Source organism: Triticum aestivum, chromosome 3B, assembly GCF_018294505.1.
Source record: "Triticum aestivum cultivar Chinese Spring chromosome 3B, IWGSC CS RefSeq v2.1, whole genome shotgun sequence".
Lineage (NCBI taxonomy): Eukaryota > Viridiplantae > Streptophyta > Magnoliopsida > Poales > Poaceae > Triticum > Triticum aestivum.
In genome coordinates this window covers 90877224-90887579 of record NC_057801.1, presented here as the reverse complement: position 1 = coordinate 90887579, position 10356 = coordinate 90877224, and the positions used below count along the sequence as shown (strand labels likewise).

General features: G+C 43.8%; 3 protein-coding genes across 3 annotated transcripts in view; 1 reads left to right on the top strand and 2 right to left on the bottom strand.

Moving 5' to 3' along the window:
- Window positions 1–1687: 1687 nt before the first annotated feature.
- On the top strand, window positions 1688–4935 carry LOC123068817 (proactivator polypeptide-like 1). Its single transcript, XM_044491491.1, has 6 exons — window positions 1688–1885; window positions 2263–2388; window positions 3496–3680; window positions 3760–3957; window positions 4063–4122; window positions 4521–4935. The coding sequence occupies exons 2-6, from the start codon at window positions 2265–2267 to the stop codon at window positions 4659–4661; spliced, it is 708 nt and encodes a 235-aa protein (XP_044347426.1). The 5' UTR covers window positions 1688–1885; window positions 2263–2264; the 3' UTR covers window positions 4662–4935.
- Window positions 4936–5233: 298 nt separating this feature from the next.
- LOC123068815 (mini-chromosome maintenance complex-binding protein) lies at window positions 5234–9242 on the bottom strand. Its single transcript, XM_044491488.1, has 14 exons — window positions 8961–9242; window positions 8425–8538; window positions 8228–8335; window positions 7986–8111; window positions 7843–7890; window positions 7473–7592; window positions 7209–7367; window positions 7020–7094; window positions 6797–6910; window positions 6495–6697; window positions 6245–6380; window positions 5802–6026; window positions 5626–5693; window positions 5234–5535 (listed from the first exon to the last, which is right to left on the bottom strand). The coding sequence occupies exons 1-14, from the start codon at window positions 9138–9140 to the stop codon at window positions 5421–5423; spliced, it is 1791 nt and encodes a 596-aa protein (XP_044347423.1). The 5' UTR covers window positions 9141–9242; the 3' UTR covers window positions 5234–5420.
- Window positions 9243–10150: 908 nt separating this feature from the next.
- Window positions 10151–10356, bottom strand: part of LOC123068816 (UDP-xylose transporter 3) — a gene marked incomplete in the record, with an annotated part of 3738 nt that continues 3532 nt past the window's right edge. The window contains 1 exon segment of the mRNA XM_044491490.1: window positions 10151–10356.

Genomic DNA, 10356 nt, shown 5'->3' with positions numbered 1-10356 from the left:
TCGGTTCGTCTGCGTTTGGGTTGTCTCGTCCTTCACCCCATCTCCTCGTCTCCCGGGCGCTACTCCCATCAATGGGCTGGTCCTCTCCCAGCTACGGTACACCGCTCGTCTCGCGCCCGGTGCAGCAGGACCGAGCTCGTCTCATGCATGATGCAGCAGGACCGAGCTCGTCTCGCGCACGGTGCAGCAGGACTGACCTCGTCCCCCTCTCGATGATGCAGGACCGAGCTCGTCTCGCGCTCGGGGCAGCAGGACGGGTCGGTGGATGCCAGTTCTGGCCGACCTATTGGGTCTCGATGCTGGGAGTCGCCCAGGGGCGTAAAAGGTGGGACCTTTCTGCTCGTCTCTTTCGTTGGGGTGCGGCGGGTCTCGGGTGAGGTGGTGTCGAGGTCTTGGATGCTGGGGCGGCGGCCCTAGTGGTCGTAGCGCGGTGCTCTTGGGCAGAGCCCGTGCCCTGGTGATGCCCGGTCACCATGGCTGTGTGAGCGGTGTGGTTGCCGGGGTGTGGCGTTCGGTGGTGGTGAATGTTGGCCTAGGTGAAAACCTGCTCTATCTTCGGACGGACCGGCGGCGGTGAAGATCGTTCCCTTCTTGAAGGCGTCGTCGCGGCTCTCATTGCCTGTCATGCGGCTCCAGGGGAAACTCTGATTCTTGGATCGGGCAATGGCGATGCTCTGGTGTCGTACCCTTCCTGAAGGTGTTGCCTTGGAGCGCATGGTTCGTCATATGTAGCTTCATCTCTTCAGGGCAGTAGTGCTAGGGGTGGTGTTGCTATGCTCAGCGTGTGTATCATGTTCTGGGTGTGTGTGTGTTGCGGTGACGTGGCGTGTGTTTGTACTGAGTGCTTGTTGATTGGTGCTTTATATATAAAGCAGGGCGAAAGCCTTTTTCAATAAGGAGTGGTTGACTCATACTTCTTCATTCAAGATGTGGTGTACTAGATAGGATGTGTTAGGTGTGACAATGATTAAAATAGAATGCATACTATGCATCTTCCTGATATATAATCAATCTAAGACGTCATAAATATCTTATCTTTACGAAAGCAAAACTAATCATTGTCCTAATATAGAGGCCGGAGGTCCTCCTCCTTTTCTAGAAAATTATGTCATATTTATGAACGAAAACCAATCATTAACATACATAATTTAATTTACTAGAAATTTTAACTTTATTATTATTTAGAAAAATACATAGAAAAGACGTTCCCGACAAAATAGTTGTTTTAAAGATAGACAAACAGTAGAAGTCTAATTCAAAAAAATAGAAAAAAACTGGTTAAGATAAAATGAAATTAATATCAACCAAACTTTAAGACCCATTGACGTAACAGTTTGACGTGTATGTGAAGTATAAAAAAAATCGAGTGAATTTACCCTGCTAAATGACATTAAAGCGTATAATACCATTAAATTTTAACGAAATATTGTTTTAATTAGGCTGCAACTGCTATATTTGCATTAATATTCATTCTTTGGGATAGGATTTTCTTTTACTAAGAGTTATGTCATAAAAATAATAGATAATTAATCCAAATGTACTTTAAAATTTATGTAATCTCACTTTATATGCAAAGTTCCAAAAAAATATTATGACAGATGATTAATGGACACCATTTTGCTAGTTTGATTAAAAAAACATGAAAAAGGACAGGCTGCTACACTACAACAAATGAACAAACCACACAGTTCAGTTCAGTCTTTTTACAGCTTACTCCTACCTTGTAAAGAAAAGGTTGTCTTCTTCTTCGCCGCTTCCATCCATCCATCCTCAGGAGTCAGGGGCCTGAGCTAACCTCTTGGAGCTTTTACTCCCCGAGCTGCCCTCCCCCGTTCCAAGAGCAAATCAGACGCCGAGGGGAGCGGCCGCAGAGCGAGTCAACCGGGTGAGCTGCTCCGCGATTCCCCTGAGAGAATATTTTACTACTTGTTGATTTGCTCTGCCCGGCCCGGCTGGGTTGGACCCCCATGTTCATCCTGCATCTACCGAGCGAGGCTCGATTCAAGCAGCATCCGCTGCACGTTTTTGGATCGCGTCGGGCCTTGTTCCGGCGTGGGGACGGAAGCTTGCTCTGGCGGTGCCACAAGAACAATTCTAGCTGAATCTGGAGCTCAGAACGTGTGTATGCAGATATGCATGTGTTGACTTTTTAGGAATTGGGGTTAGCTGCTGCGTGCATTCTAGCCTTCTGATGTTGGGACATCTCCCTGTTTTGTGTCATGAGTCTCCAAATTAACTGTGTTCTGGCAAACTTGTGAGCAGGCATGGCGATGGCGAGCTCGACGAGGAGGCTTGCGTTTGTGCTACTCGTGCTGGCCTTTTCGGCCGCGCTCGCAGAGAGCAGAGATGCATATATGAGGAGCGCAAATCGATATGCCTGCATACTGAGTAAGTTGTGAATTCATTACAAGATCGAATGCTGGTATTGGTTATTCTTGTTTCTTATGCAAGAGTTTCTGTTCATGTCTCAGTGGTATCCATGCTGATAATGCTAGGTAGATCGACCGGGTGCAGCAATTGTGTGCCACCGGTCCACTTTTCTGGAAAATAGTTGCTAGAAAACCATCTGAAAGCTGTGATCTTTGCTATAATATATGTACGAAGAACTGCCACTTAATTTTTGACCGAAATACTACTGTCTTTAGATTTGGTTTTGTTCTGATTCCAGAAATAATTCTGCGTCTATTTTTCTGTTTCATCTGAGTTGCACAGACACATAGAAGTATGAATTGTGTTGTTGATGCCTGTGTTGTACAAACTATGAATTGTGTACCCACTGCTTATTAGATATCTTTAGCTAGCAGTAGTCACAATTAGGGCATGTTATTCTGCTTCCTTTCACTGATTCTGAAAGTCTGAATTATCACTTATGGTTTCTCACAAAGAAAACTCAGATCCAAATGTGATAAATTATGTTCACCACATCTTCAGCCAAACACCCCTCTCCTTGCGAAAATTAAAGTCCCACTGTTTTTGAGTGTTCACCTTATGATAAGAACTGCAACTTAATTTTTGACCAGAAGACTGTCTTTTTATTTTTGAGCAGAAGACTGTCCCTAAATAATCCTGCATCTACTTACCAGAAGGCTGTCCATAAATAATCCTGCATCTACTTTTCTGCTTTTTTTTTGCGGGTGATCTACTTTTCTGCTTTGATCTAAGTAGAAAAGACACATGGTAGTATGAATCACGTTGCTGATGCCTGTATTGTAAGAAACTAAGAATTGCTTTACTTGCTGCCTGTTAGATACATTTAGCTGGAAGTAGTCACAATTAGGGCATGTAAATTCTGCTTCCATTTACTGATTCTGTAAGTCTGAACTCTCACTTATAGCTACTCATAAAGTGATAAAGATAACTGTGATCCTGCTGTGACAAATTATGCTCACCACATCTTCAGCTAAACACCCCTCTCCTTGTAAAAACTCAAGTTCCACAGTGTTGAGTGCTGACCTTATGAGTTGTGCTCAAACTGCTCTGCTGTATCCATTTCAGCCCAGGAAAGCTTCCCTCTTGCAAGCAGAGGGGCAGGATTAACTTCGGCAAACGGAAAGCTGTGTGTACTATGTGAGCAGTACTCAACCGAAGCTCTGGTCTACCTGCGACAAAACGAAACCCAGACCGAGATTCTCAGTGCCCTCCACCACACGTGTGCAAGTCTTGGTCCTCTAAGACAGCAGGTATGGCTAAATGGCAATGCCTGCCATGCATAGCATAATTGTAATCTCACTAAACTGACTGGCTTTCATCTTCTTGCAGTGCATCACGCTGGTTGACTACTACATTCCCGCTTTCTTCTTGGAGGTTTCTGTGGTTAAACCTGAAGAGCTCTGTGAGTCAGCGCACCTCTGCCCAAAGGGGGCGGCGACTCGGTCGTCCACGCGAGGGGAGGCCTGTGGTCTATGCCATCATGTTCTTGTTGAAGTTCTTACCATGCTTAAGGATCCCAACACCAAGGTAACTGCCATCTTCTCGATCGCCGTCATCGATCTTTTGTGCAATGGTTGGCTTCTACTTTGCACATGGCTAATGTGTTTTTGTGGGTGTCGCGGTTTTTTGCAGCTGGAGATAGTCGGGCTTCTTTTCAAAACATGCAGCAAGGCAAAGAACTATGAACCGCAGGTGAGTTAAGTTCAGAAACAGTCGTAGATACCGGAACACAGACGAATCTGCCTGTAATTAAACGATAGCATATCACAGGATCACCTAGTTCTCATGGTCTTTCATACAACAGAAATAACTGAGAAGCGCTGACCTGTTCTAATGCTTCTGAAAGTTAGCGGTTCAATACTAGTGCTTTTCTCTAGCATGCCAGTTCCAGTGATATATATACCAGTTCAGGATCATTAGAACTTTAGATGTTGCTAACTATTTCTGTAATTGGCTAACTTTGTGACAACTGAATGTAACACATAAACCTTTTGATGTTTTTGACGCTTTGCAAGTATCTAGTTTCTTGTTAAAAAAAGGCTATCTAGTTTTGTTCTGCTCACGAGTCTGCTTTTGTTTTTATTTCTCAGTGCAAGAGGCTTGTCCTTGACTACATCCCACTGATTCTGGTGAAGACCCAGAACTTCCTTGAGACGACGGATGTCTGCTTTGCGACACATGCCTGTAAAACAGGCATGCAAGCAACCATTCCTCTATCCGCCGCTTTGTGAAGAACAAATGTGTAGGAATCATACGCGGCAAAGAAGCCTGTAAATGTTCTTCCTATGTTTAGCTCAAGCACTACCAAGCTATGAAACTTCGGGTCGTGTGATGCTTTGTCTGTACAATTTGAGCTCTGCCCTCTGAAGTTTATGCAGCAAGCCTGCAGCTGTACTATCATAAATTTGCTCAGCGCACAATCGTCTCAGAGAATTGTGAAAGTTAACATCACATTGTATCTACTGCTATGTATCCAATCATGATGGTATTATTATTCAGTGTTCATATCTTGCTTTGGCATTAGCAAGTGAAGCCATTTTTATGGGGAAGGTAAGCCTGAATTTTGATATGAAAAGATTGATGAGACTGGATTGCTAACATACTTCTTGGTACCAGAAATACACATTTCAATTCACATTAAATTCTCCATAGTTAGAAGTGAACTGAAGAAACTACAAGTGCTAGATTTAGTAGTCATTCAAGGGTAGAATAGCACCAGATGACCTTAATTCTCCAGAGTAACTACGAATGCTAGATTTAGTTGTCCATTCAAAGCCAGACAGAATATAGTTACCAGAGCACATTTCACAAAAACAGAGGCTTAACTTGATAATTGAGTTGTCAAATGACACCCACAGGAAGGATCACAAACAACGGTGCAGATCCAAGTCTTTGATGATTTAGACCCTAGTAGAAGGAAATATACACATCACAGCAGGCCATTACTACAACTAGAGTTTCACACATCCATGTGCTGATGACACGTCTTCTCATTGCATCCTCTCCTTTCTAAGCCTCTCAAGCTCCTTCACCATCTGCCAGTGCTCCAGGGAAAGGCTCTTCTCACCAAAGCTTGAGGCTGTAATCTGAGCCATTGTCAGCCATCTGCACATCAGCACAAAGAAAGTTAGCGGGATGGAGGTTCATAAACTTCAATGTTATCGCAAACACAACATGTTAGACGCCCAAGATTACCTGCTAAGTTCAGTGCAACCCAAGCTCCTGTCGTTGCGCATGGCGCTGACCATTTCATCTTGGATTGTCTACAGTTAAGATGCAAACATTGAGCAACTCAGTACAGTGTAAACCATGCACGCAAACATCTGAAAGCTCTGAATCTGCTAGATAGTGGAACAAGGGATTGTTGTTACCTGGTAAATCTCAGGTTCAGAAGACTGAGGAAGAGACCTCACTGTGGCCAAGTACCACCTCCAGCTCTCAAGTTCCTCCGAAGTGGCATTCACCGCAGAAACAGTTGATGGACGAAAAGGCACTACCAAGTCTGAAGGCAGAATGTTTGATTTTCCCTCAGAAAGAGTAAGTAGCTGCACATCGGTCGCCATCTCCAGCTTGTAGTACTCAAAATCATACTCAACCTGTAAGTACAACAGACAAAATTAATAAATGAAAATTACCCAGCAATGATAATTTGGAGGTTCATGCTTGAAGTATCATGCCATCATTAATTCACTTTAGATGTGCGCAGTTGGTTACACCTAAGTGCTTGTGAATTTTGATTCAAATTTTCATTTTCATTCACTGTTGGATCTTATATGTATCATGTCTTAAATACAAATTCAGGGACAATTATTACCATCTGTGACTCCATCAAGTTCTTAAGCAGCACCGTATTCTCAACACCTTTAGATGCCAAAGATCCAGATTGCAAGAGAGTTTCATCAAATGTCAAGTGAGAGCCTTGAGGTAGCTGCAGAACTCCTGTAACCAGCCTACACCAAATTTTATGAAGAGCACAGTTTATAGGCTAGCTCCCAATAAAGGCAAGGAGTTACATACTTATGGAATTTGATTGGACAAGCAAAAAGAAACTGAACAGGACATACCTTCCTGACTTGTTATCCTTTCTAGGTTGAAGTGTGGCTGTGTTGAGATACTCAATTGACAGAGGAATAGCTTGTGAATATGGCATTAGTCCCTGGATCAAAGTATTTAGCTGTTTTCCAAAAATGGAAACACTTTCTCTGTTAAATCCAGTGAAATTCAAGGAGAGCCTGCCAACAGTGACCACATCCACCCTAGTTCGTAGCTGTAGAGATATTGAAAAGGCAATGAAATCAGTAAACCAACATACAAAATGTCTAGCAAAAAGCACGAAAAGAAAGCAATGCGAAGTGATAAGACATACTCTGGATAGAAGATGCAGCAGTAAACAGTTAGCAGCCAGGTCATCTTTCCCTAATACCAGAGTGAGATGTGAGAGCAAAGATTGCCGGATGCCTTTTAGTAGACTTGGCGAAGGCTGCATGATAAAAAAAACAGTGGTTAAGTGTTCTGTATGTTACTAGGAGGAAATGAATACATTGGTTAAACCAACAAGCCGTTTTTCCAGTTCAAGGTCATAAATTCACCTCAACAGCAGGATGCTTTGCTAGAAAATCAACAGATGATAATTTTCGCCACACCAAACAGTGAAGACGGGGCACCTATACAAACAGTTTCAAGGCTAGAGGTTAGGGCAAATATTAATATATGCATAGAAATTCAAGTTCCTGTGTCACGCATGAAATCAAGCACTATGCACCCTATAATAGGCATACCTTGCTGGGAGGCAACTGAGCTGTTACATCTTCAATGAGATCAAACATTATATCATCCGAATTATCATTGGGAGCAGCAAGTTCTGGGTCGAATGTATATACCCCTATGAACTCAGCAACATCATTTAGTTTCACTTGACTTTCAGGCATATCATAGATCTGCAGTGCATGAAAGTCTGTAAGCAATAGGACTTGCAAGAACAGGAAGCACAGCAAATAAATTAGCTAATGTACATTTCATACAAAAAAGTTCAGGCGCCCCACCTTCACTAGACATGAAAAGGAGCTTCCAGGAATATGATGATCATTCCCATTCATCTGTGGCAGGTTTTCACTTGCTGGCATTTCTGCTGAACTAGATGGGATCTGGACGTCATCTTCCTTCTGAGAAAAAGCAAATGCACGTTATGTCAGATAACCAAACCCTTCATTCTATATGACTTCGGATTAGCATGAAATGGGGCATTTTAATTAACTAAAACATGTTACTAATCAATTGATATGCTTACTCATTCTATTCTATGATTATGCTAATCTATATCCAGACAAGTAACTTAGGCTATCAAATGCTAGATGAACTTAAAACCAGAAACAGATACACACTAGATTATGGGAAACTAAGTTTGGTTCTTACTGGTTTCTTGCTGCATGAAGAACTCTCGCCATTTCCATTTTCTGAGACCTGTAGCAAGCAATGCATCAGATGCCAATGCTGGTTACTGGACACTGAAATTGTCAAGAGAGTGCATTATTGTAACAAACATGACAAGAGCTTACATCCATGGCATCATCATCTCCATCCCTCTTCCTTTTCTCCCTTTGTTCAGGTGACAAGCAGCTTGCCATTTGGCGCAGGTCAGACCCAGGGGAAGACTCCAGTGTCCACGAATTCTGTCCAGGCACCTGAAAGAAGCCAATCAAACTATTCAGGTGAATCCCACTAACCAACCCTTTGTACAAATAATTTCTAGAACTGATCAGAAAATGGGAAACAAATGCTCTGAGATTCAGTAACATACCGGCACGCAATGGAAGAGATGGCGCTCCCAGAGGTGCGAGTCACACGGGTGCGGCATCGCAAATGGCGAGAAATCTGTGAACTTGTTCGTCCTCCAGGTAGACCCATCCTTCAAAAACAGTGTTCATACAGGTAAGCATAAGAAGGCACTAGCCGAAGCTTGACGGCGGCATATCAGCAGAGTCATGTCAGTAGTACCTTGAAAGCCCCGGCATAGAACTCGTTCCCGAGCATGTCCTGAACCATCCCCCGGAACCGGACGAGGGTGTTGGGTTTGATCAATCCGAGATTTGATGCATCCAACAATGGAACCTGGAAAGGACAAACACAGTGTAAGAAATCTCGTTTCATCTGGTGAAAGACAATTTGAAATCTCCTAACAGTGCAGTAGAATCTACTCCTAATACATACAAAAATAAATCCCTACTCCCCGCCATAAATCCGTAAACGCATTTGCTCTCAAGTCTCAAGCATTCTTCTACATTCTATTCATTTTGTTGCTAATCACTTTTCCCCTTTTACAGTGCAGAGTGCGGACTGCGTACATAAGATTATCAAAATTTGATGATTTATCTATCTATGATGAGGCCGATTAATCTATAACATGATAGACTGACGCAAAGGAAACCGGCAGACGCCAAACCAGACCGCGAGTGGATAACCTAATCACGTGCGGCGTACTGGCATGCGAGAGGGAAATAAAGGCAAGAACAGAGACGGCGAGGGGTCGATACCTTGTCGAGGCCGCCCTGCTCGAAGAGGAAGGAGCGGAAGACCTCGCTGGCGCCCCAGTCCTTGGACCGGAACGCCGCCACCGGGTCGCGGCCCCCGGACTCCGCCGCCGACGCCCTCTCGAAGGTGGCGCGCACCGCGCCCAGGGGGTTGCCGACGAGGTCGTACTGCGGGCCCACCATCCTCTCTGCCTTTCTCCGGCAGTGGATCTCGCTCTCTCTTCTTGGGGAGTTGGGAGACCAGGAGACCAGGAGGCAGGAGCAATGGCGGGGAGGTTGTGCGGCGGGGAGGGAGGCGGGAGGGGTTATAAGTGGTTAGGGGTTTCCCGCCACTGGCGGCGGCGCTTCCCGCCGTTTCTCCCTCCAGTTCCCGCCAATTTTTGTGGGCTGGGTGCGTGTACTGGGCCGACCCAGGCCCAATTTTGCCATTGATGGGACCCGAGGCCCATTTTGTTAATGTACCAAGTTTTTTACGACTAACATTTCGGTTACCCCTCCAGAAAAAAAAACTAACATTTCGGTTTTGTGAGACAAGAAACAATAAACAGTTGTCTTAGATTCTCTTGAAAAGAACATATATTTGTTTGTTTTAGATTCTCTCGAGCATCGCTCCCTTCATGAAGGCGTTGTTGTTGAAGAACCCCGTTGTCCTTATGGTGTCATGAGATGGTTGGTATGGATATAGCCATTGTTGTAGTTTGTCGATCGCGGATTTGTTCGCTTAGGCATAGATTTGGTCTTATATGACTTTGCTATTTGCCAGCGGGTTATTGTGTGTGTTGGTGCTGCCTATGTGCATCTTAGTTATGCAGAGGCCGGGTGTGTTCTCATCGTGTTTGTATCAACTTGATGCTTCATTTTAAGTCAATAAAATCCACCCTTTGTCAAAAAGAATTTGTTTGTTTTAGATAATGAAAAAGAAAGCTTCCCACCATCCATTATCGTAGGATAAGAAGCATAATCATATTTATTATTTTATGTCAGGCATCATGATCGAACAAAATTGGCTCGCAAAGTTTGTGCGTATCATTTTGATACAAAAACTGGCATGCATTTCTTCAACAATGATTAGCCTAAACAAGTCTTGTCTTTAGCAACTGGCATATGAGACCCAAGAGAGAGAAAAATGCATCTTATACCACAAACTGAAAGGTAAAAAGATCACCACAGATCATGCAGTGGACACTTGTACAAAAAAAGAATGTAAACTACGTGTTGATATTTATGTCTTGCGACCAAAGTTACAACCGCGGATCGGGAGCTGAACATGCGAAAAATAATACAAGAGATCCCCTGCCCAGAATTTGCAATTTTGTATCTTAGCTTCAACAAAGGTAGATCTGCCATTTGGAGTGAGATCCACTTTTACAACAGCACCACAGGCATGCATGGTAAGCCA